The sequence below is a fragment of the Puma concolor genome, chromosome B1 (genome assembly GCF_028749965.1).
Source record: "Puma concolor isolate L17-30 chromosome B1, mPumCon1.1.hap2, whole genome shotgun sequence".
In the NCBI taxonomy this organism is placed as follows: Eukaryota; Metazoa; Chordata; class Mammalia; order Carnivora; family Felidae; genus Puma; species Puma concolor.
This window is the reverse complement of record NC_141670.1, coordinates 118,336,504-118,363,564: the sequence shown is the minus strand read 5'-3', so window position 1 is coordinate 118,363,564 and position 27,061 is coordinate 118,336,504. Positions and strand designations below refer to the sequence as shown.

General features: G+C 39.2%; 1 protein-coding gene and 2 long non-coding RNA genes across 4 annotated transcripts in view; 1 reads left to right on the top strand and 2 right to left on the bottom strand.

Moving 5' to 3' along the window:
• Positions 1-6,393, bottom strand: part of LOC147581838 (uncharacterized) — a 28,731-nt gene extending 22,338 nt beyond the window's left edge. Inside the window, exon 1 of the long non-coding RNA XR_015250312.1 lies at positions 4,970-6,393. This is a non-coding gene — a long non-coding RNA (uncharacterized LOC147581838). The remainder of the gene's footprint in view (positions 1-4,969) is intronic.
• ARHGEF38 (Rho guanine nucleotide exchange factor 38) overlaps positions 1-27,061 on the top strand; it is a 136,481-nt gene that overhangs the window by 64,962 nt on the left and 44,458 nt on the right. For both annotated transcript variants that reach the window (XM_086704468.1, XM_025921373.2), the window contains exon 4: positions 21,971-22,118. In XM_086704468.1, the coding sequence (XP_086560594.1) occupies positions 21,971-22,118 (148 nt within the window). The remainder of the gene's footprint in view (positions 1-21,970; positions 22,119-27,061) is intronic.
• The window catches only part of LOC147581837 (uncharacterized), a 36,783-nt gene continuing 17,926 nt past the window's right edge, over positions 8,205-27,061 (bottom strand). Inside the window, exon 4 of the long non-coding RNA XR_015250310.1 lies at positions 8,205-8,771. This is a non-coding gene — a long non-coding RNA (uncharacterized LOC147581837). The remainder of the gene's footprint in view (positions 8,772-27,061) is intronic.

Here is a 27,061-nt window from a genome sequence, read left to right as displayed (position 1 = left end):
GAAGGTGTTTGTATAATACACCCTCAGACTATTTTCTACACTATTGTGGAACTTCAGGGGATAAAAAGTATTTCTAGATGGGGAGTCACAAAAGGATTCTTGAAGATGTTACTTGGACTTACAGGTCAGATTTCAACAAGTGAGGTCCAGGTCCCGAAGACTAAGTAGAAGCAACAGCATGAACACAAGCATGGACAGCAAATGCCAAATGCCAAGCATTTTTAGGAAATGGTGAGAGATCAAGCCAAGTGGGAGTGAAGGATTCATGGAAGGAAGGAGTAAGAAATGAATCTGTCAGTGTAGAATAGGGGTGGACTATACTTCGAATCAAATTTGGAATTTACTCTGCAGGTACTGAGGAGCCATTAAAAGATTTTTTCAGCAAGGGTGTGATGAGACACACAAGTTTCTGGAGAAAGAAAACTATGGTAAGTTGAAGAGAATGGATAGAAGGAGAAAATGGGTCGTAGATCTGTAAATAGGTTGTTATAAATAACACAGTTGCGTGGTAACAATTATCTAGGCTAAAGTGGATACAGTGAGAATAAAAACTGGGGGTCAAATTCAAGAGAAATGTCAGATAAAACATAAACAAGACTTAGGGGTTGGTTGCACGTGCTGGAGTCAAAGACAATTCCAGGTTTAAGAAGAGAAGTATCCTGATTTACCTAGAACATTCTGGTTTTAGCCTTCTCTTCTAGCAGCCAGTCCAGTTGAGCATTTATCCTGGATTTTCTCCTTTTTAAAGAGGATCATTATTAATAGCTGCACTACAAGAGAATTGGTAAGACCTCTTCATCGTACTTCAATTTCTAACCAGTCTCTCCTAATAGAATATAAGAGGCAGGTGCACTTGACATAGTTCTCACCATAACACATGCTAAACTCCAAAGGACAGCTCATCTCCCCTTTCCCAACCTTATGAAGTGCAACATGCACAATGTTGGCTGATAAAAAGATGGCATTTGGACACGAGCAGCTAGTAACATTTTCTGGTGGTAGTGGGAGATGTATCTGATTCTACAGATCCTGCTGCCACTGGGTAGAGCACCTAGTCTATCATGGCCTGTGATGGGTGGCCCATGATGGGTGGCCCATGCCATGACCTGTAAGAGCCATGAAGCCACCAGGATAATAGTCAGTGGGTTTTAGTGAAACATATAGGGAATTAAAGATTATTTATAAGTGAAAAATGTGTGGGAAGTAGAGGCTTAGCAGTCCTGCCACAGAGAGTATCCAGATACTGTTGCTACAATAGTCTGGTAATTTATCTTATGATATGAATCCATAACTTTTTAATTATCTGGTTATGCTTATTTTATTTTGCAATAAACCCTTTCAGAAGCAAGCGTTTAATCTATGCATATTTTATAAAAATTCAGTATTGATCTTCTGTTTCTCAAGAAAGTTGATGACGAACCCATAACACACAGGATACTTGCCATCCACCATGGGGTCCTAAATGCTATTGCTGACCATAAGACAATCAGAAGACAGAAATCTGCTGAAGGAACAGCAACACCTACATCAAACGTTAGTTATTGTTTTAAGAAGATTGGGCCTATTATTTTATTTTTTTTTAATTTTTTTAACGTTTATTTATTTTTGAGAGAGACAGAGACAGACCATGAGTAGGGGAGGGGCAGAGAGAGAGGGAGACACAGAATCTGAAGCAGGCTCCAGGCTCTGAGCTGTCAGTACAGACGTGGGGCTCGAACTCACAAACAGCGAGATCATGACCTCAGCTGAAGTCAGACATTTAACCAACTGAACCACCCAGGCACCCTTGTGCCCATTATTTTAACACCTTGGCATTTGGCATTTCCTGACCGTGCTTCTGTTCATGCCGCTACTTCACTTGGAAACTTCTTCTTGACCTCCTTCCCACTTGTTGAAATCTTACCTACACTTTTGAGCCCAGGTGCGTATGGTTTAGCACTTGCGGCTGTGGAAGATGTGTTTCCATAGCACTTCATGCAGCAGGGCTTCATTAGGTCAAAGAACAGTTCTCCTAAGTTAATTTCTCTCAGTTTTAGTTCTGAGTTTCCTTGGGCCTGTGAGAATGTAAAGCAATGGCTATTAATGAGTTGACACCAATAGCAAAAGAGTTTACAAACCGTTGAATTATGACACTTTTATAACACTGTGAGCAGATGAGTTAAATAAAAAAAAATTAATAAATTCCAATAATGATTTTAAAATGTTTAACCAATTCACAGAACCAAAGAAAAGCTTTTGGAAGTTTATTGTGTCAAAGGGGAATTTTCTGAACTTATTGTAAATGTTAGTGTTATTTTTAAAAGTAAACTAGTGAATGCAAGTGATAATATGAATACATATTTGCAAGTAGCACAGCAACTCAGTAAAATAATGTTTTTACCAAAGTAAGAAAAATATGGAGCAGAAATTTACTTGAGATTGATCATGGTGATTATGTACAAAAGCTGTGATATTCTGTAAATTGACATGGTGACTGTAGTCAAAATTCACAAGTAGTTTAAATATACAAAGTTAGAGTAAGCTACATACATGTAATATTTGGAGGATAAAGTTGATGTCTTTAAAAAACAATCTTATGCATGACTAACACTTTATTTGCTTCTAGTGTCACTGATCAACTTTTAGAAATAGACATTCTGTTCAAAATTAGTTAGGAGTCTTTAGTTAAAATATTCAACAAAGAAAGGGGGGAAGTAACATCAGCTTTTTAATCTGTAAAATTATAATTATTAAGCACAAAATTGCAAATGGGAAGACATTGAAATTTATCCCTACTGAAACAAGGAATTAGCTTTAAAAATGAGAGTTTCTATTATGTAAAAGATTTCATTTTAAAACTCTATAATTCTATTTTAGAAAACCTGACTTATGGAAAGAAGTGTTGATGGAATTCCTATTAAATAGGATAAAGTTATATCCTGCACCAGATTTTACAAGATCAATATTTGGAAAAATATTCAAAAATCATAAATAGAAACACCTTTTTGGTGAGCTTATTTTGCAAAAATAAAGAAAAGAATCTAAATGGAGGCTAAAAGTCAGTACTTTTGGAAATATTTCAGCCCAAATATTTATATATTTCAATATAAAGAGATATGTAATCATAATTTTAATATTTTCCATTTAGCGGAATTTTCTTTAAGCTTATTAAGTGCCTCTGCACTTATAGAAGAGTATTTTCCCACTTAAAAAAAAATATGGCCTACGTTTTTGAGTAGCAACATATATAATGATAGTATTGGATTTTAACCCATAGAATAAAATAAATATTGAGTTCATACTGATATAAATAAGTGAGGAGAAAGGAAAGGTCTTTTTTATAGTAGATTTCAATTATATAGAAGGAAAGAGGAAAATCGAAAACCCCCATTAGCCAAACAGTACGTCATTGTTGCAGACAGAATCCACTGATCAGTGTTTGATTTAGTGCCTGAAAGTTTGAGGAGAAATATACTTTCCATAGTTTCAAAGTTTCTCCTAAGTGACTATTAACCTTACAGGGAAAGATGGTAATTTTACAGTGAGAAACCAGGCAAAGACCACCTAACCCAAATGATCAAGGTCAACGATGCCAGGAAATAACATGCATTCACATCATAAACCTTTAGTACAATGCACTGAGGGGGACACAACATCATACCTGTAGCACTTTTGCCCCAAATATGTGCAATTGTGTTTGATCACGAGAAAACACTAGACATTAGCAAACTCCTGTAAGGGACACTTGACAAAATAATGGATTGATATTCTTCTAAAATGTCAAATTAATTAAAGATAAGGTGAGACGGAGGAACTGCTGTAATTTAAGACTGCAGCAGACTAAGGAGGAGTAACAAATAAATGCAAGTGAAAGCCTGGATAGATTCTAGAACAGTAAAAAGAATGTAGTGTTGACGTTCAAATATGGTGTTTAGTTGGCAGTACCAAAGCACTCGGAGTTCATTTCCTTTTCTGACAATTGTACTGTGGTTATCCAAGATGTTAACCCTGGGGAAGCTGAGTGAGGGACACCTGGAAACTACCTGTACTATTTTTGCAATTTTCTGTTAAGTATAAAATTAGTTAATTAGAAACTAAAAATACTATGGTTTAGAGAGAAAGCTCAACTGAACGTGTTCACAATTTCATTTACCGTTTCCATAGTGTAGTGGTTATCATGTTTGCCTCACACAATTTCATTTACCAATCATAAATCGCAACTTCGAGGAAGATTATAGAAAAATAAATTAAAAAAATAAAACAGTAAGGCCATATTTGAAAAAGAAAGAGTTGGATTCATATTTTAGTTTCCATACCCTTTACATCTGGATTAGCATTATGGTTTGCTTTGACCAATAAAATGTGGCAAAGTGATGTTCTACAACAGCCTTGTGACATCCACTCTCTGCTCAGGGATAGAGCAGGCTCAAACTACCCAACATTTCAATCAACACAGTCAAGGCCTTGGACATGTGAGTGCGGCCTCCTCAGCCAGCTGGTCCCTGGTTACAGATTGCAAACACATGAGTAACCCCATCAACGACACCTGGAGACAAGCCATCCCAGCTGAGCCTCACTCAAATTGTCAATGCAGAGAATTGTGAGCAAATAGTGTTGTTTTAAACCTTTAAGTTTTGGGGTGATTTTTTTTTCCTGCAGCAATAGCTAATACACATTCATAGAGATTAATTCAACTTAGATGAAAAAAAGCTTGATCTGGAAAGTGGATTTTGAGCTTGGACTTGAAGGATTTAGAAAGGTGGAGATTGAAGGAAATGACTTTCTAAATGACAAATGGCATAGAGGCCCCAAGGCAGGAGAGTGTAGGAAATTCTCGTAAAGGACAACAACCTAATGTATCTGGAGCATAGTGGCAAGGAGGCTCTCCATGACCCATACACAGTAGCCGAATCAATACAGAGTTCACTGGCAATTTCTACCCCATGCCACCAACAGCAATTTCTACTACTAAATCTTTCACCAGGATAACCTGATTTTTGGTGAGACGTTTCCAAAATCACGTTACCACAAAATGCAAGCACAGGTATTCCATTTCTCTGTCCTTAGATGGCACAAATGAGAAGTTGTGATTCACGGCTCTAGTGCCAAAGGGAAACTTTCCAGATACCTAGATAAAACCAGAAGGAGGATTTTACTCACTAATAACCTTGGGGTTTGGATGAAGTTCAAGTTTAAGCACAGAGGCATATGTTTGTAGATATGAGAGCTCTGGGAAATGGTCTGGACTATCATGCCAAGATAAAAACTGGATTTTAAAATCTTGACTTCAGCAGGCTGTCTAAGTAGGAAATGGGTTCTAAATCTTTAGAGATGGGAATATGAGATGTGGCTCTTGTTTCCACTTAAAAGGACAATTATTCTGTAACAATTTAAGAAAACAGTGAGCAAAGACAAAACAAGTAAAATGATAGAGTTTAAAAATGCAAGGGTTTCAATATCAGGTCAACTTAGGTATACATCTTAACTCATCCAATTACTACATGTTCAATCTTAGGCAAGTTACAAAATCTCATGGAACTTTAGTTTCTCATGTGGAAATTTGAGGTAATAATACTCGCCCCATTGAGTATTTGTAAAGATTAAGTAAAATCATGTATAAATAATGATGGCCCAGTGCCTATTCTTAATAAGTATCCAATACATGATATTACTAACTTGCTATACTGAGAATATTAAATTTACCCATCTATTTACCGAGCTTTATTTCTTGTGTATGTAACCATTGAATAAAATGTGATTTTCCCCCCTAGAGGTCCTGATCATGTTTTTGAAACACTTAGATTCACTGGATATGTGTAGCTTCTAGATGCTCCCAATATCTATGCATCTTGATGATTCACAGAGCTAATAAGGCAACACGTTTTCTTCCACAAAGCATGATTTAACATATCAAGTGTCATTTCCACATTCCATAGAGTGAATATCAATGCAGTAGTCACTTTCCCAAGATGGCTCTCAATAGACCATGCCTCTCATGCTGCTATGCAGTCTAGTCCCATATTGACTCTGGACTGGCCCTGAGACTCACTAACTCATACAATGAAATGGAGGTGACACTGTGTCAGTTACTGAGCCTAAGACTTAAAGAAGCCTGGAAGTTTCTTCTTTTGTGAGGAACCTGCCATTTAAGAGGTCCAGTTACCCTGCTGGAAATACCACATGGAGAGGTCATATGTAAAGAGATTAGACCTGAGACTATATAGGGTGAGAAAGTGGCTCAGCTGTCCCAGATCCTGGCTGGTGCCAGCCTTCCATCTGTCCCTGCCAAGGCATCAGAGTTGTGAATGAACCATCTTGGACCAACCAGTCAATTAAGCCCTGGGATGACTGCAGCCCCAGCAGGCATCGGGAGGGGGGGGCGGGCAGAAGAACCACATGCCTGATTCCAGCCAACCCACAGAATTGTAAGAGAAAATCAAAACAGTCGCTGTTTTAAGGTTCTAAGTGTTGAGGTGGTTTGTTACATAGATAGACAACCAAAACAGAGTTTGCTTCCTCTTATATACATTTGCAACAATGCTGTAATGTTTCAAAGAATTAAAAGAAAGACTGAGTTTTGAATATGTTTGAGTCTATCTTCTGTGCTTACCTCCGGCACACTATAGCGAGAACCAGAGCTGAAAGAAGCTTGGGGTAAAGGAATTGCACTTTCTCATATGCTTTTTCCTGAGGGTGAGTTTCTCCTTTGAGAGAAAGACAATTTAGAGCTTTCTGTTCTTTGAAGGTGTAGTGGGTGATGCACTGTTGTTCTATGGCAGTACTTTGTTCTCCTAAAGCAGTGTCTCTTGTATGTCCCTGAAGCAGGAATCTGTGCCTTTAGCAGTGATTTTGTGAGAAGAACATTAGTCACTGATAATTCATGTCATGTTGCCATATGGGAAATGCCACAAAGTGGCTCACCTGAATAATTCTTCTACAGTGTGTGTGTGTGTGTGTGTGTTATTCAGGACACAGGTAGGCTCAACTTAGTTAATTCTGGCCAGCTGGGACAGCCCGGGAACATCCCAGACCCACATACTGAATGTGAGGCCAGTAGGGGCAAGCCCCAGATGCAGCAGCTGACAGATCAGGGCATTTTATTCTAAATGTCAGCAGTAACAGAAAAGCTATCAGACAGTGTGCCTGTCGGAAAAAAGGTTTTTTGGGGGTGGGGAGGAGGTCAAGAATAAGCAAATCCATACATGAAAGGAAAAATCAGCAGGAAGCGGTCAGCAGGGTACGATGTGGGGTTGGGCTTCCAATCTCCTGAGTGTGGTCAAGCTGGCTTCCTAGGGCTACAAGGACTTATTTCTTGTAAGAAAAATAAAGCCAGAGTGGCTTAGTAACAAGCTCTACAGTTCTGTTCTCTGAAGAGAATGTTAAGTTCTAGGAACCTGCACTGGGGAGCCGGCTCACGAAGGTCCGTGGCTTAGCTGTGCAGTCAGATCTGAATGGAGCGTGGAAAAACCAAATATTGTGCAGAATACACATAGAAATACAGTGCCAAGTCCAGAGTTCTATGAGCCCCTGAACACTTTCCCAATAGGCAGGGGGTGAACATGAGAAGGCGTTTGCAGAGGCAAAAGCCTTATAGGTACACGGTAGCCCAGAGAGATCATGGCATTTGGGGGGAGACAAGTCTGTGCTTTCATGCTGACTCTGTCACCACTAGACCTATGGCTGGGGCCAAGACACTGGGGTCAGTTAGGATTGCACTTGCCTACCTGGAATAGAGACCTCACCAAAGAACTTAACTGAAAAGGGGCCGTTCTCCTCCCATAACAAGAAATCCATAATTCAGTAGTCCAAAACTGGGGTGACTACATGCTGGCTCCTTGCAGTGTTTTCCTTCATAGTCCTTGTGTGGTGTTTGGCCTCCTGGACTCACAATGGCTCCTCCACTGCCAAGTATTCCTTCCTGCAGGCAATCAAAGAAAAACCACCTCCTCCCAAGGCTTGTTTCCAAGCCTTCCCAGGGACTTCAGCCTATATGTCATGATTTCATTTCACACACACACATTTCATTTCTTACACGTATACATGCACATGTAAATACATACTCACACACGTGCTTGGCCACCCCTAAATACCAGAGATGGGAGAAAGGTCAGTATTTTTCATTGGGTGCATTGCTGGTCTAAATATTGTTTGTTTCGGGGCGCCTGGGTGGCTCAGTCGGTTAAGTGTCCGACTTCGGCTCAGGTCACGATCTCGCGGTCCGTGAGTTCGAGCCCGCGTCGGGCTCTGGGCTGATGGCTCAGAGCCTGGAGCCTGTTTCCGATTCTGTGTCTCCCTCTCTCTCTGCCCCTCCCCTGTTCATGCTCTGTCTCTCTCTGTCTCAAAAATAAATAAACGTTAAAAAAAAATTTTTTTTTAAATATTGTTTGTTTAGAACAAGGAAGAATGGATAAGCAATTAGCAATAGATGCCACCTTCATTTGTTCGTATTTCAAATGGGAACAGCAAGTCCTTCATGGCGTACGGGTACAAGACATGAGGAATACTCCCATTAGAATGTAAGCTCCGTGAGGGGAGGAATTCTTACCTGTTTTGTTACTGTTGCTTCACCAGCACCTAGAACAGTGTCCTCAGTAGCACTGAGTGAATGAAATAAATGATGGAGAGAATGAGAAGTGTTCGGTACCGTGGCTGGCCCACAGAAGGAACACAGTGATCGTTGTTGCTGTTGTTACCAAGTCTGCCTGTGGTTTGTCCTGTGGCATCTTCAGGGGCTGGTGGGTAGTATAGTGCAGCTAGCTGTAGCAGAGGCTAGCACTCGAGAGAGGTATTTACTAAGGTGAAAGAAATGGAGGGTCGTGGATTAGTCGAAGAACAGAGTCATCGGTGCTATCCACCTTGAGGGGGGAAAAGTTAATGTATCTCTTCCTCATCCAGACAGTAGAAATGTTTTCACTTTCAAGTCTCAGAGAGCTAGTGTTTTCTTAATGTGCCACTTTTTATAAAAATGCCCACCTAGAGTTAAAGTATCCAGGAAGTCAAAAAGTTTCGGGAAGAGACCATGAGTTATCATCAAAATAAACAGCAATATTCTTGAATGTTAGCATTGGAGAAATACTTAAGAAGCATCCAACCACCTCACTGCAAGAGCCTGATTTGCCCCAAATGCCGCCACTAACTCTGGACACAGCCAGAAGGAGATCCTAATTCTTCCTTATACAAGTCCTATTACGTATTATACACAGTCCATCTCCATGCCCGCTAATGCTCCTGTTTGTCTTGCCCTGCATCTAGGAACTTCCAACTGCCAGGTATGTTGGGTGGATGCTGCCTCAGCTGTAGAATTGCTTCTCCTTTGATAGACCCCTTCACAATGATCACTGTCCTCCCAGCACTAGACGTGGCAATGGCCATGGAACAAGACCCCACAACCCCATTGTGGCTCCCCTCCTTTCTCTTTTTTCTCTTCACAGTTTAGCTAGCCTTACTGGTCCCACTTCCTCACCTCTCCATCCTGCCTCACATGATGCCTCTGAAATTGCTGTTACCATGTCACCAGAGAGCTCAGAATTGTCAAATCTAATTGCCAAATTCATTTTTCTGAACTTATCTTACTCCAGAGCTTCTGAAAATTTTTTACCAAAATATTCCTGATACCCGAAGAGAAATATGAGCACCAAGGAATGTCGAATTATTACCCAAAGCCACTGCCACAGACATGAAACAGCTTTGAAGTTTCATTTTATCTTAAGAATTCATGAAAAAAAAACAAAAAAAGAATTCACAAAAATTTTCCATTGCCTTCTTTTCTATGAAAATAATTTTTTCACAAATGTCTTCTTAAAATTGATACTCAAGGGATTTGATTGCTTTAATCCCATGGTTGCATGCACCACCTGGCACCTGTATTTGGTTTAAACTTCATAACCCTAACCAGGGTCACTAGGGTATGCTTAGTTGTCAGTTTATTTCCAGGCTAGGTAGGAACTAAGTGAGACTCAAGGCCAAAGGTGATGGTTTCTGTAAGCAGCATATACTCTTACAATCTCTTTCTTCTCATCTCCCCTCCTCACTTTACCCTCTTCTGGAGAACAGAAGGGGACTAGGAAGGAAAGGAAGGAAACATATACATGATCTGGCATTTTGGCTGGCTAATCTACTGCCTTGTTCAGTCCCAACAGCTGGGCTCTCCTCCAAGGAGGCTAAGCAGACTGGGGAGCTTTCATTGCATCTCCTGGGTAAAAGCTGCAAGCAAAGCTCTTTCATTTGGGGGTGGCAGGTTTACTTAGCTGTGTGTCCCTCAGGGGAGTGACAGCCAGAGGCTCATATTATCTCACCCAGTTCTTAGGCATTCTTTCTAGGGAGTAGGTCATATCTACCCTTTGTCCTCAAAGCCTTCTCACTCCCTTCTCTGTGTTGTGTATACTCTGCCTTGACAAACCAGTTTTACTTAGAACTGCAGAAATTTCTTTTGGGATATATCTTAGACCATAATTTATGCTTAAGATTTTAACTAAAATTCTCTTTTAACATCACTGTATGTAGTTGGTTTTTAGAGTTGAACTTATTACATATTTTTTTCTTGCTAATAGGAGTAACTTTGTACTTTTAAAAAGTATATTTATTTATTTTTAGAAAGAGAGAGAGAGCGCATATGCAAGTGTGAGCAGGGGAGGAGCAAAGAGAGAGGAAGAGAGAATATACTGATAGTGGAGCCTGATGAATGAGTTCAAACTTACCAACCAAACTCACGAACCATAAGATCATGCCTTGAGCCAAGATCAAGAGTCCAACGCTCAACCAACTGAGCCACCCCTGTACTTTTTTTTAAGGTTTTTCATTAATTAATTAATTAATTAATTATTTAGATAAAGGAGAGGTGTGGGCAGATGGAGAGAGCACAGAGAGGGAGAGAGAATTCCAAGCAAGCTCCGCTCTGTCAGCACAGATCCCGACGCAGAACTAGACATGGGAGTAGACAGACGTAGGGCTCGATCTCACAAACTGTGAGATCATGACCAAGCTGAAATCAAGAGTCAGATGCTCAACTAACTGAGCCACTCAGGCACCCCAGTAACTTTGTACTTTAATCTCTGTGTCTTGGTCATCTCAGGCCGCCATAACAAATAACCTTAGACTTGTTGGTTTAAAAATAGATATTTATTTCTCACTGTTCTGGAGGGTGAGAAGTCCAGGTCAAGGTGTCTGATTCCTGGTGAAAGCCCCCTTCCTACTCTGCAAACAGCTATCTCCTCACTATATCGTCACATGGTGGATAGAGAAAGCTCTGATGTCTCTTCCTCTTCTCACAAGGCACTAATCCCATCATGTGAGCTCCACACCCACTATCTAACCTTAACCCGGGTATCTCCCAAAAGTCCCACCTCCAAACCCATCACACTGAGGGTTAAAGCTTCAACATATGGATTTTAGGGGGAAATAAACATCCAGTCCATTAAACTCTTCATAAGTAACAATTTAAGTAATATCTTCATAGAATTTTTGAGTTATATTTTATGGGCAGTAAAGAGGGTCCCTTCAACTGTCATGATTCCTCCCAAAATATTTTCTTTTTTTTTTTTTTTTTTTTTTTTTTTTTCCATTTTTAAAAAAATTTTTTTTTTTTTTTATTATTATTTTTTTTATTTTATTTTTTTTTTTATTTTTTTATTTATATATGAAATTTATTGTCAAATTGGTTTCCATACAACACCCAGTGCTCATCCCAAAAGGTGCCCTCCTCAGTACCCATCACCCACCCTCTCCTCCCTCCCACCCCCCATCAACCCTTAGTTTGTTCTCAGTTCTCAACAGTCTCTTATGCTTTGGCTCTCTCCCACTCTAACCTCTTTTTTTTTTTTTTTTTTGTTCCCCTCCCCCATGGGTTTCTCTTAAGTTTCTCAGGATCCACATAAGAGTGAAACCATATGGTATCTGTCTTTCTCTGTATGGCTTATTTCACTTAGCATCACACTCTCCAGTTCCATCCACGTTGCTACAAAAGGCCATATTTCATTTTTTCTCATTGCCACGTAGTACTCCATTGTGTATATAAACCACAATTTCTTTATCCATTCATCAGTTGATGGACATTTAGGCTCTTTCCATAATTTGGCTATTGTTGAGAGTGCTGCTATGAACATTGGGGTACAAGTGCCCCTATGCATCAGTACTCCTGTGTCCCTTGGATAAATTCCTAGCAGTGCTATTGCTGGGTCATAGGGTAGGTCTATTTTTAATTTTCTGAGGAACCTCCACACTGCTTTCCAGAGCGGCTGCACCAATTTGCATTCCCACCAACAGTGCAAGAGGGTTCCCGTTTCTCCACATCCTCTCCAGCATCTATAGTCTCCTGATTTGTTCATTTTGGCCACTCTGACTGGCGTGAGGTGATACCTGAGTGTGGTTTTGATTTGTATTTCCCTGATAAGGAGCGACGCTGAACATCTTTTCATGTGCCTGTTGGCCATCCGGATGTCTTCTTTAGAGAAGTGTCTATTCATGTTTTCTGCCCATTTCTTCACTGGGTTATTTGCTTTTCGGGTGTGGAGTTTGGTGAGCTCTTTATAGATTTTGGATACTAGCCCTTTGTCCGATATGTCATTTGCAAATATCTTTTCCCATTCCGTTGGTTGCCTTTTAGTTTTGTTGGTTGTTTCCTTTGCTGTGCAGAAGCTTTTTATCTTCATAAGGTCCCAGTAATTCACTTTTGCTTTTAATTCCCTTGCCTTTGGGGATGTGTCGAGTAAGAGATTGCTACGGCTGAGGTCAGAGAGGTCTTTTCCTGCTTTCTCCTCTAAGGTTTTGATGGTTTCCTGTCTCACATTCAGGTCCTTTATCCATTTTGAGTTTATTTTTGTGAATGGTGTGAGAAAGTGGTCTAGTTTCAACCTTCTGCATGTTGCTGTCCAGTTCTCCCAGCACCATTTGTTGAAGAGACTGTCTTTTTTCCATTGGATATTCTTTCCTGCTTTGTCAAAGATGAGTTGGCCGTACGTTTGTGGGTCTAGTTCCGGGGTTTCTATTCTATTCCATTGGTCTATGTGTCTGTTTTGGTGCCAATACCATGCTGTCTTGATGATGACAGCTTTGTAGTAGAGGCTAAAGTCTGGGATTGTGATGCCTCTTGCTTTGGTCTTCTTCTTCAAAATTACTTTGGCTATTCGGGGCCTTTTGTGGTTCCATATGAATTTTAGGATTGCTTGTTCTAGTTTCGAGAAGAATGCTGGTGCAATTTTGATTGGGATTGCATTGAATGTGTAGATAGCTTTGGGTAGTATTGACATTTTGATAATATTTATTCTTCCAATCCATGAGCAGGGAATGTCTTTCCATTTCTTTAAATCTTCTTCAATTACCTTCATAAGCTTTCTATAGTTTTCAGCATACAGATCCTTTACATCTTTGGTTAGATTGATTCCTAGGTATTTTATGCTTCTTGGTGCAATTGTGAATGGGATCAGTTTCTTTATTTGTCTTTCTGTTGCTTCATTGTTAGTGTATAAGAATGCAACTGATTTCTGTACATTGATTTTGTATCCTGCAACTTTGCTGAATTCCTGTATCAGTTCTAGCAGACTTTTGGTGGAGTCTATTGGATTTTCCATGTATAATATCATGTCATCTGCAAAGAGCGAAAGCTTGACTTCATCTTTGCCAATTTTGACGCCTTTGATTTCCTTTTGTTGTCTGATTGCTGATGCTAGAACTTCCAGCACTATGTTAAACAACAGCGGTGAGAGTGGGCATCCCTGTCGTGTTCCTGATCTCAGGGAAAAAGCTCTCAGTTTTTCCCCGTTGAGGATGATGTTAGCTGTGGGCTTTTCATAAATGGCTTTTATGATCTTTAAGTATGTTCCTTCTATCCCGACTTTCTCAAGAGTTTTTATTAAGAAAGGGTGCTGGATTTTGTCAAAGGCCTTTTCTGCATCGATTGACAGGATCATATGGTTTTTCTCTTTTTTTTTGTTAATGTGATGTATCACGTTGATTGATTTGCGAGTGTTGAACCAGCCCTGCATCCCCCAAAATATTTTCTTATGGAAGAAGAAGAAACAGTGTGTTGATTAGAATTAAGGTCAGCTGGTAGAAACAGCAAACAAAACAAAACATTACCAGCTTAATTAAGAGATGTCCATTTCTCTTTGGTGTAATAGTCTCAAGGCACATATTTTATATCTATACAGCATCTCTGCTCTGCAAAGTCCTCTGGGATACAAGCTTCTACCTTACCCATATCTCCATGTACAAGGTAATGTTCAAGTTCCAGGTAGCAGAACAAAGGAAAATATGGTGAAGAAGGGGTTAATAATGAGCCATCTGCCTCTTGAAGTTCCTGGATATTGTCACAGGACAATTTTTTGCAGATTTCGTTATATGGCCACCCCTATTGCAAGGGAGGCTAGGAAATGTAGTTTTTATTCTGCTGTAGCCAAAAATGTTATTGCTTCACGGGGAGTACTCATACTGGGGGACAATGGCAGCTCTGTCATCCACAAACTTATGCAATCTCTCTGCCGTATTTCTATTTTATCCTTGGCCTGGCTGACACCAATCAGAATTTTCCTTTCTTCTCCAGACTCCTCAAGCTCTTCTGCAGACTCTTTTCCCTCTGGGCTCCCTCAATGTTAGTGTGCCCTAGCATTTGGTCCTGAAGGCCTCCTCTCACTCTGTAGACTTTCTTGCATGGTCATAGCAAAGTCATGGCTTCTGTTTCCCGAGCTTTACATTCTTACACCTCTTTTTCAGAACACTTTTTTTTTTTTTACCATTTTCTTAATTTTTTTTTTTTTAATTTACATCCAAGTTAGCATATAGTGCAACAATGATTTCAGGAGTAGATTCCTTAATGCCCCTTACCCATTTAGCCCATCCCCCCTCCCACAACCCCTCCAGTAACCCTGTTTGTTCTCCACATTTAAGAGTCTCTTATGTTTTGTCCCCCTCCCTGTTTTTATATTATTTTTGTTTCCCTTCCCTTATTTTCATCTGTTTTGTATCTTAAAGTCCTCATATGAGTGAAGTCATCGATATTTGTCTTTCTCTGACTAATTTCGCTTAGCATAATACCATCTAGTTCCAACCACATAGTAGCAAGTGGCAAGATTTCATTCTTTTTGATTGCCGAGTAATGCTCCATTGTGTGTGTGTGTGTGTGTGTGTATATATATATATATATATATATACTCCACATCTTCTTTATCCATTCATCCATTGATGGACATTTGGGCTCCTTCCATACTTTGGCTATGGTTAATAGTGCTGCTATAAACATTGGGGTGCATGTGCCCCTTCGAAACAGCATACCTGTATCCCTTGGATAAATACCTAGTAGTGAAATTGCTGGGTCATAGGCAGAACTTTTTTTCTTCAATCTCAGATTCATATATCAAATTCCATAAGGGACTTCTCTACTTAAATATATTTTGGATGACTCAAATTCAGTATATCTAAAATTAAACTCAACATCTTTCCATCTTTCCACATAAACTCCATATCTTATTATCATTGTCCATCCACATGCTTACTGAAACTAGAATCCTGAGATATGCTTGGAATTAACCTCTTCATCTCTCACATACGTCAATGTCTCTTGACCTCTTCTCCATCCTCCCTGTTTTGCTTTAGTGGTTATAGCTAACATCTATTGGACATTTGCACATCCCAACTACTGATATATTACATGTTTTCAATTCATTTAATCTTCAAACAACCCTACTATTACTATTATTTGTCCATATTATAGATCAGGAAATTAAAGAACAGAGAAGTCAAGTAATTCTCCCAAATGTCACAGGGGTAAATGGTAAAACCAGGATTTGAAAACACACAGTTGATTTTAGAGCACTCTTTCTTAGGGCTCTAACTTCCTGTGTTAGCCCTCATTATTTATTTGTTGTATTTCTATGGAAGCCTTTTAATTGGATTCTCTTTTCCAGTCTCACTAACTCCTCCCTCAAATTCCATCTTTCATGTGACTAATTACCAGAGTAATCTTTCTAGAATATAATCTAATGATGTTAGTCTGCCATTTAATACCAATCATCTGTGCTTCTCCATCACCTGCAGACTAAAGTTCCAGCTGCTTCATGACACACACAGTCTTTCATGATTTAGCCCCTGCCTAAAAATACAGCCTCTTCTGGAACTTTGCCTAAGTTCTATGGCCCTGTCCAGCCATGTGAGAACCACTTGCAGCTTGTGAACAGACCTTACTCCCTCAGCGTGTCTCTATGCTTTGTACTCATTCAGAGCTCCTATTTCAGGGGCAGGCTGTTATGGAAATTGTTCAAGAGCAGAATAGGTGTCCCCCTGTGTTTTATACAAAGTCTGGCAAATGGGAGTTTACTTTCACTGGCCTTTATAAGTTTCTTGAGGGAAGCCTTGGTTCTCTGTACCTGCAGTACCTACCAAAGTGCGTGGTGTGAAATAGTCACTCATTAAATTGTAAAACCAGGATGGAGTAACTACTTCATTCCCTTTTATGCTATTTTCCTAAGCCAAAGCCTTGGACAAGGAGATCTCTTGAGTGTCACTGTCTTTACCTTGGTTTACTGCCCTGTAGGGGAAATTCATCTTGGAGTGGGGTCAGAATAATAGAGAGGCCAAATTGTATGGTATGGTATATCTTGGGGATGGACATGAGGGTCTGGACGTAAAGATGAGGTGGACCAAGAAGCATGAATATATTTACATTAGTGAAAGCAACAATGTGCAACACTGGAAAAATGACATCAGGACATAAAATATGGTCGATATTTTGGGGAGTTGTTTGTAGAGGAGATAACTTTTTCTCCTCTGCATGGAGATTGCTTTTGGGGAAAGCCAATGCAGAAATTCTTGGGTTTTAGAATCTTTTTAAAAAGCACACGAAAGTTATATTTATTTTATAGCATTCTGGTGCTTTTGTGACAGGCAGCCTGAAGTGAAATTACCTTCACTGGTCTTGGCTCAGTCCTCCCTCCACTCCTAATCATCCCTTCAAACCCACATCCATTAGACAGAGCAGCTGTCCTTCACCACTAAAGAAACGCAGCCCAGAGTTATGTTACCGTGGAAACAGAATCACTTTTTTGCTGCAAGACACATCGCTTTATCTGCATTATTATGAAGCAGAATATATTGGTACGGCTGGAAGGGGAATCAAATATTCTGCCTGCCAGTGTTGTACTTGGCCTTTGGGTGAATAAATGACTTTCAATTAGAGTGCTTAAATATCTTTTAACTTTAATAATTGTTCTTAGATCCCCAACAGAATTTTACTTGGAAAAGAGTAAAAAATTTGACTCTGCTAGTAAGGAGAGAGCTATAAATTCTTTCAAACTACACCACTTCTGTTAAAAATATATGTGAGTGTGGGTGTGCACGTGCACGAGACTTTACAATTAATGGTTTCATTGTGTGTAAAATAAATGTCTTTGTCCCTTGTTTTTTGACTTTCTGACTTGATCCTATTGCAGATTTATGAGGTTGTCCTTACCTCTTCCTTTCTTTGTCTTTACTCTAAACTGCTTTGTAGTGAACACATATTTGTAATCCTATCTTGGGTTGGGCTGTCTGTATCCAGATCCTTTCTGGACTTGCTGCTGAGTTTCACCCGGGCCTGTCACTCACTCCCACTTCTGGGTCATGATTCCTTTCGGCAGCCAAAGTCCTTGCTCTACCCTGCACTGTTACTCTCGTTCCCAAGCCTACATTTAGTTACTATACTATTTTATTTTCTCTTCTTGGAACTACTCTATTTCTTACTGTTTGTGTTGCTGTCTTGAAGACCAAATCTGCCAAAATTATACTGGTGGAAGGATGAATTCAGTAAAATCCCAGGAACAAAATAAAAATCCCTCATCCCTTCGGTTCCAAAGATGCTCACAGACACTGAGTTTCCATACAAGTCCAGAAAAAGCGCTACTAAAAAACAAACAAGACACACACCCACACACCTGCACACGCATATGTGCACACGCACACACACACACAGTCTGAAATCCGATCTAATGGAAAGGGAAGGAAAGTCTTTTACTGGCTCGATATAAATTAGAACAGAATGTGATACTTTAAAAGTACTAGTGTTTTAATTCTAGAGATAGTAGAATAGCATTAAGCTAGTGATATTTATTGAGCAACTAGTTAGTTCCAGATGTTTGGTTTTTTTTTTACATCTATGTTCCATTTAATTCTCAAATTCATCCTCAGGGGTGATGAGAACTGAGATACTCAGTTACCACCCAAACCCTAAACAACAATGATTTCTGATTCTGAGTTCAGTGTTCTTTCCAACCACACCACTTTGTAGTGTCCAGCAAAGCTCTAATGTGTTGGGGGCTGACATCTGAGGAAAAACTGAGGCGAAATTAGCCTCTAATCCTGACTTTGCCTCCACCGGACTTTGGAAAATCATACATGTGTTTCAAACTCAGATTTGTCCATCCTTGTTTAATAGGGATAAATAACCTCTTATTTCCTTACACATATAGGGAATTAAGCAGTTAATATGAGCAAAGCATGCTGAAAATACAAAGGGCATTCTATTTCCATAGGAAGAATGACTTACTGTTGTTACTGTAATAGCTGCAGATTGGTAGGTCCATGTAACTCTCAATCAGTTCAATCCCAAATCATTGTCAAGACCACATTTGCAGTATCTTTGAGAGCAGATGCTAGCACATATTTCTTCTGTCTCCCAAATCATCTTAACACAGTGCTGGATTATGTAGTGGATACTTAATATATATTTTCAAGTGATGGAGTGGGTCATTAAATCCAACTATTCAATATCTGCTTGAGCCATCAGTTACAGACCCAATTTTATCATAATATCAAAAAGGATGCCTTAAATGCTTGGACACAATTAGCCCAAGTTGTTATATGAAGATACAGTGATAAAACTCTGGTTTATAGTAGTATCCAACTGAGTTTTAACAGGAATAATGGCCAATTCTTCTACTATCACATATAAGGAAATATTTTATATCCCTAAACTCTATTGCTTGTCTTTCAGATACCAAGGTAAATGTTAGCTGAATAAATAGTAAAAGAAAATAATTTACATTGAACCTGAAATTTCACTTTCCTTACCTCTAAAAAATTAGCAATAATTGCTCCATTTTGAGCATTTACTATGTATGAACTGTACTCTACACACTACCTCTTTTTTTTTATATATATATGAAATTTATTGTCAAATTGGTTTCCATGCAACACCCAGTGCTCATCCCAAAAGGTGCCCTCCTCAATACCCATCACCCACCCTCTCCTCCCTCCCACCCCCCATCAACCCTTAGTTTGTTCTCAGTTCTCAACAGTCCCTTATGCTTTGGCTCTCTCCCACTCTAACCTCTTTTTTTTTTTTTTTTTTCCTTCCCCTCCCCCATGGGGTCCTGTTAAGTTTCTCAGGATCCACATAAGAGTGAAACCATATGGTATCTGTCTTTCTCTGTATGGCTTATTTCACTTAGCATCACACTCTCCAGTTCCATCCACGTTGCTACAAAAGGCCATATTTCATTTTTTCTCATTGCCACGTAGTACTCCATTGTGTATATAAACCACAATTTCTTGATCCATTCATCAGTTGATGGACATTTAGGCTCTTTCCATAATTTGGCTATTGTTGAGAGTGCTGCTATGAACATTGGGGTACAAGTGCCCCTATGCATCAGTACTCCTGTGTCCCTTGGATAAATTCCTAGCAGTGCTATTGCTGGGTCATAGGGTAGGTCTATTTTTAATTTTCTGAGGAACCTCCACACTGCTTTCCAGAGCGGCTGCACCAATTTGCATTCCCACCAACAGTGCAAGAGGGTTCCCGTTTCTCCACATCCTCTCCAGCATCTATAGTCTCCTGATTTGTTCATTTTGGCCACTCTGACTGGTGTGAGGTGATACCTGAGTGTGGTTTTGATTTGCATTTCCCTGATAAGGAGCGACGCTGAACATCTTTTCATGTGCCTGTTGGCCATCCGGATGTCTTCTTCAGAGAAGTGTCTATTCATGTTTTCTGCCCATTTCTTCACTGAGTTATTTGCTTTTCGGGTGTGGAGTTTGGTGAGCTCTTTATAGATTTTGGATACTAGCCCTTTGTCCGATATGTCATTTGCAAATATCTTTTCCCATTCCGTTGGTGGCCTTTTAGTTTTGTTGGTTGTTTCCTTTGCTGTGCAGAAGCTTTTGATCTTCATAAGGTCCCAGTAATTCACTTTTGCTTTTAATTCCCTTGCCTTTGGGGATGTGTCGAGTAAGAGATTGCTACGGCTGAGGTCAGAGAGGTCTTTTCCTGCTTTCTCCTCTAAGGTTTGGATGGTTTCCTGTCTCACATTCAGGTCCTTTATCCATTTTGAGTTTATTTTTGTGAATGGTGTGAGAAAGTGGTCTAGTTTCAACCTTCTGCATGTTGCTGTCCAGTTCTCCCAGCACCATTTGTTAAAGAGACTGTCTTTTTTCCATTGGATGTTCTTTCCTGCTTTGTCAAAGATGAGTTGGCCATACGTTTGTGGGTCTAGTTCTGGGGTTTCTATTCTATTCCATTGGTCTATGTGTCTGTTTTTGTGCCAATACCATGCTGTCTTGATGATGACAGCTTTGTAGTAGAGGCTAAAGTCTGGGATTGTGATGCCTCCTGCTTTGGTCTTCTTCTTCAAAATTACTTTGGCTATTCGGGGCCTTTTGTGGTTCCATATGAATTTTAGGATTGCTTGTTCTAGTTTCGAGAAGAATGCTGGTGCAATTTTGATTGGGATTGCATTGAATGTGTAGATAGCTTTGGGTAGTATTGACATTTTGACAATATTTATTCTTCCAATCCATGAGCAGGGAATGTCTTTCCATTTCTTTAAATCTTCTTCAATTACCTTCATAAGCTTTCTATAGTTTTCAGCATACAGATCCTTTACATCTTTGGTTAGATTTATTCCTAGGTATTTTATGCTTCTTGGTGCAATTGTGAATGGGATCAGTTTCTTTATTTGTCTTTCTGTTGCTTCATTGTTAGTGTAGAAGAATGCAACTGATTTCTGTACATTGATTTTGTATCCTGCAACTTTGCTGAATTCATGTATCAGTTCTAGCAGACTTTTGGTGGAGTCTATCGGATTTTCCATGTATAATATCATGTCATCTGCAAAAAGCGAAAGCTTGACTTCGTCTTTGCCAATTTTGATGCCTTTGATTTCCTTTTGTTGTCTGATTGCTGATGCTAGAACTTCCAGCACTATGTTAAACAACAGCGTACACACTACCTCTTTAATTTTTATAATGAGCATATAAAATTGGATTTATTATTGTGCCTATAATAATAAAAATAATAATCTGATTCTGGGAGGAGTCAGATTCAGAGAGCCAAAGTAACTTGTCCAAGTCGTTACCTGTCCAAGTCTGTAACACAGCCTGATTCAAACCCATACAGACTGATTCTAAAGTGTTTTCCTTAACTGGGATCCTCCACATCAGTCAAATGCATAAAGTCATCTTTGAGAAAACCAACCTTCTTTTGCTGCCTATCTCCATTAAGCTCTTTATCCTGCATTTTATAAATGAGAGGAAGGAAGGGAAGAAAAAAGGAGGGAGGGAAGAATAAGGGGGAAAGGAAAGGAAAAGAAAGGATAGGAAAGGAAAGGGAGGGAAAGGAAGGGGAAGGGGAAGGGAAAGGGAAGGAAAGGGAAGGGAAGGAAAGGAAAGGAAAGGAAAGGAAAGGAAAGGAAAGGAAAGGAAAGGAAAGGAGAAGGAAAGGAAGGGGAAGGAAAGGAAAGGAAAGGAGAAGGAAAGGAAGGGGAAGGAGAGGAAGGGGAAGGAGAGGAAGGGGAAGAGGAAGGGAAAGAGAAAGGGAAAGGAAAGGAAAGGAAAGGAAAGGAAAGGAAAGGAAAGGAAAGGAAAGGAAAGGAAAAAGAAAAGGAACGTCTTCCACCCCTCCTGAGTAACCTGGGGATGAAGTGGGACCTATCCAACTTCTTAACATTAGTCACCGTTGTCAAATAGTAAATATGTGGAATGTCAGTTTGGTTGACTTGATGTCATTTTGCCTTTGTTTTACATTTTTCAGGAGAAGTATTCTTGCAGATTAAAGGGCCCCTGGAAGATATTTATAAAATCTACTGCTACCACCATGATGAGGCGCACAGTGTACTGGAATCCTATGAAAAGGAAGAAGAGCTGAAGCAACATTTGAGCCACTGTATCCAGTCCTTAAAGTAAGGCCTTTTCAAATGATGATTTCCATGCCTAGCAGGGAACATTTTAACTGGATGTAGATGAAAGTTCTCACATAAATCCTATATTTGATGAGGCTTGCTGGGAGCTCCACTTTGTGTTCTCTTTATGAAAAGCTGACATGCCAGAAACCCTGATTGACTCTTTTCTCCCCCCTGTGAGCATGACTAAAAATAACATGGGAGAAGATTCAGGGCTCTGTAGAGATAGAAAAATGCAATATCAAAAAATGAAATGTGGAAGAAAAGGCCCTTCTTAAAGCTGTTGTTACCTCCCTGCCCACCCCCCACCATGAGACAGCATGGGGCACCGTGACCACTGCAGCATGTGGAATAATAAAGTTAGTGGAATGTTCCATGGTTCTCTGATGGCTCTCACTTTTCCCCAGATTCACTAGACCAGGTTCAGTCAGACCCTGTTCAAGTTAGTTTCAGGAGTTAGTTATGCCTTCCTTCTTTATCCTTAAAGTTTTGGTGCTACATAATATACATTTTTTTTAATCTGGAGGAAATTATTCACCATAAAAATCTAAAAAATATAAGGAAGTACAAATAAGACAAAAACACTTGCTATTCCATGTATTAACTCTTTGCTAGACCATGTATTAACCACAGCTTGCATTTTTTCTGATTTTATTTATATGCATAAATATGGATATGTGTTTGGATTGATTCTCCTAAATGGAATTGGTATCTTATTTTGTATGCAGTGTTCTACCACATGAAGCTAAAGCCGACATTTCTGCCCTACTCCACATCTTACCTAGTGGTTCTATTGTGGTGTTTCATTTCTAAGGATTACCCATTGTCAAAGAATTAACCAGAGAGAGTTGTGATATCTTAATCAAAGCATACCCAGCAGTCTGAGCCTCTAACATATTCCCCCATTAGGTACTCTATTGCAGGAGGACAAATATGGGGGTCTTAATGTGGTACAAGAGGTTGGTAGCTAAATTAAAATGAGATCATGAGACTACAGTAATCCCCCATCTTATCCATGGGAGATATGTTCCAAGACCCCCCCCTACACACTGGATATATAGGATTTGGATAGTACCAAACCCTATATATACTATGTTTTTTGTATACATTCATACCTATACCTACGATAAAGTTTAATTTATAAATTAGGCATGGTAAGAATTTAACAATAACTAAAATTGAACAATTATAACAATATACTGCAATAAAAGTTATATGGTCTGTCTCTCAAAATATCTTGTTGTACTATACTCACCCTTCTTCTTGTGATAATGAGAGATGATAAAATGCCTCCATGATGATGCGATGAAGTTAGGTGAATGACATAGGCCTTGAGAAGTACTGTTAGGCTACTATGGACCTGCTTAGGATCAGTCATCGGAAGGAGGACCATCTGCTTTCGGATCACGGTTTTTCCGTAGTAACAGAAACCCCGAGAAATGAACCCATGGATAGGGGAATTACTGGTCTCTGGAAAATGTCTTTCCAGGGGAGAGCTGGGATTGAAAGTGGGTTTAAACAGGAGCCAAATAATTTTTAAAAATTAATGTTACTGCCCTCTATTGGTCATTAAGTTGTTGCAGTTCTTTACCCATTTTTCATATCATGGAAAGACTATATTCAAGTCGCAAAATCACAAGCATGTATGTAGTGCTTATACTATACCGAGCATAGCTCTGGGTGCTGAAAATAAAAAAAAATAATAATAATAAATGAGAATTCAGGTAACTCTTAAAGATAATATGTGACGTGTAGCTCCGGTTGAGTATTTTTCCACTATTTGCAGTTTAGTTCAGTGTTAGAAATCAATTCGGAGAAACCTGGAAGTTCGAAGTTGTATCCATGTAAATAAATTCATATATTAAAAGCAACATTGTCTAAATATGTATGGAGAAATAATGGTGTTATCCGGGGTGTGAATATCTACTTTTCCTACCTTATACTAGTGGCAAGATCTTATCAGTAAATGTCTTACTTGAGTCACTCTCCTTCTTCAATTTCTAGAAATAAAAATCTCACAGCAAGTGAACAACTAGGACCTTTAACTATCGCTCCAACTACAACCTCAGGAATGGAGGTCCATACCAGGAACGGATGTAGCTAATTTACTTTGGCATGTGCCCCTAACAGCTGACTAGAAGTGGGGCCGTCTGTTCAGAGTGGGGTGGACACTAGTTTATTCATCATTAAGGCTTTTGACCCCTAAGAGAAAGAAATGGACCCTGCCAGAATACTCCATTTGGCAGTGTAGTTCAGTATCATACCCCCTAAAAGCAGCTAAAAGGCAGAGGTAATTTTGAAACATCATGAAGTATCAATTACTAAAAATGACTTTCAGACCCAATGACTTATTTGATCTTTTTCTGAAAGCCTTGAGTTATTGCCCTGGTGGATGTCCCAAATCTTGTGTATTCAGCACTACTCTGATTCTAGGGAGTAATTTCAGGCACTGGAAGGTGCTAAGGCTTAGAAAGCACAAAAATCCAAGCAAAGTAATATTGACACTACTATTTCTTACGGGAAAGAAAAATCAAAATAAAATAGCTTAAGTTAGAGCTATTTTCCCAAAAGTTGCCTTTCCATGAAAATAAAGTTGATGATGAATTGTACTGGTCTGCCCAAAAGCTGAGAGCAGAATTATTGACATTACTATAATACTGGCTTCAATTGAGCTAAGCTTTAAATTCTGAGAAACAGGTTTTTAAATAGGTTTATAGGCCAAAGAGAGTCTGGAACACCCCAAGGGCTTGGTTTCCCTTGCCAAGTAATCAGTCAAAGCTATTACTGGGGCTCTGCCTTCTCCTTGTGGCTAAATAACAGAGCCCAAGTGCACAGTTGCCAATTTCTAATGAATATTAGGTGTGGCCTTCATTTCTACCGTGCAAGGGGATATTGAAGCAATATCCATGACAGAGGTGGCTTCAGGTCTCAGAAGTTAAAGCAGATTTTAAGCAACTTAGGTTGCATTTGAACTAAAATTAAAATATGTTTATTGAGGGCCTAATAAATATTTATAAAAGTACTAGATAATGTTGAAAAAAACCCACATATATATGCATAGTTCTTGCCTCCTAGGATCACACTTTCTACTTGGGTAGATAAACAAAACCATCTGGAAAGTTTAATAACAATACCAAAGTTAATTTAAATAACACACCAGAAGCTGTCACGGTAAGGTTAAAGACTAATTTCCAAAAGGAGGTAGAGAGATTTCCTGGTTCTGTAACAGACTTGAGCTCATAACCCTTGGCTATTCTTTGAAGCCCATTATCTTTCAAAAGAGAAAATAATATTTGTATCTAGAAAATAATTTTGAATCCCTTTGAAACATTAGGACAGCATTTCCTGGTGTATGATTTCCCCTGTGTCAGATCCACAGGGATGTGTATTAAAACTGCACATTCCTAGGCTCCGCTCCAGACATACATACATACATACATACATACATACATAAATAGGACTGTTGGGGGTCCAGTCCAAGAAGCTATGGATTAACTAGCACCCTCAGGTGATTGTGGATACATACTCAGGCTAAGAACCACTTCAGAAGGAGAAATCAGTACTTACTAGCTGCTTTCCCTGAAGCATACGGACTTTCTTCATAACTATAGACACCATCTAAGCAGTAATTTCAGGGTTTGGGGACCTTAAGAAAGAAAAGGCTAAAACTTTCTGGGAGTGCAGTATCACATCTACATCTGTAACTTACAAATTGGAAATCTGCAAATTTTTATTTATTCAACAAGGAATATTTACAGAATCTCATTAGTGACCCGTAGGATTGCATGAAATGCTATTAATACAGTCTCTAAATTTATGGAAGTCATTTGCTAAAGCTCTGGTTACTTAGCCTCTTTGGGGTTATTTAAGGCTTCTGATCTGTATGCGAAAATGAAAAATAGAATAGCTATAAATGCGAGTGTAACTATAATTAGAATAGCCTGTCTGCTACCTCCTTATTCTGTTTTTCTAGCTATAAATACCACCAAATCCCTGCTGCCTTTCAGAGGCGCTAGAGATCTGTTTATTTTGTAATAGATAAAGAATGAAGGGGCTTTTCCAAGTTTTTTGGTAGTTGGAAGACACATTCCTAGCTTTATGTCTAGTTGTTATAAATTTGTATATATTTTTCTTTTTCCTAACCAAAGCCACCATCCTTGGGAGGAAAACTAACTTCTCGTCATGTGGGTGCTTTGGCTGTTTGTAATACTACTACAGTTTCTCCATTCAGAGAGGAAGCTAAAAGCTTGTGCAATGCAGAATCTAGAGGAATAGAGCTTAATTTGTTCACCATATTTTATACTTCTTAATGATATTCTAAAAAACGTTCCAAGTAAAAACTAAAATCATTTTTGAGGGGTGCCTGGTTGGCTCAGTCGGTTAAGCATCTGACTTTTGATTTCAGCTCAGGTCATGATCTCACAGTTTGCAAGTTCGAGCCCCGTGTCAGGCTCTGAGATGACAGTGCGGAGCCTGTTTGGGATTCTCTCTTTCCCTCTCTCTCTGCCCTTTCCCTGTTTGTTTTCTATCTCTCTCTCTCTCTCTCAAAATAAATAATAAAGTAAACATGAAAAATATTTTTAATCATTTTTGAAATTTTTCTCAATTCCTTGTTGTATGGCACCATGTTTGAACAAAGACTATTATAATTATGAAACAGCCACATAAAAACTTCTGTTAATTTTAAGTCAAATTATAATGAGGCCATGAGGGTAAGAGGTGTGGTGAGGGTTGTATTAAATTACTTTTATCCCATAAAAGGGTAAATGGACACAATTTAACTTCCTCCTTCCTGAATTGTCTTTGGCTGGGGTGAACTTCTGGAAAGTTTTAGCCTAAAGGGGAGAATTTTTAAAACGAGGAGCAAATAAAAAGGAGACATTATAAGGTAGTACTATTATTACAGGTTTTCCCTGTTGGAAAATCTCTCAGGTTCCTTTTTA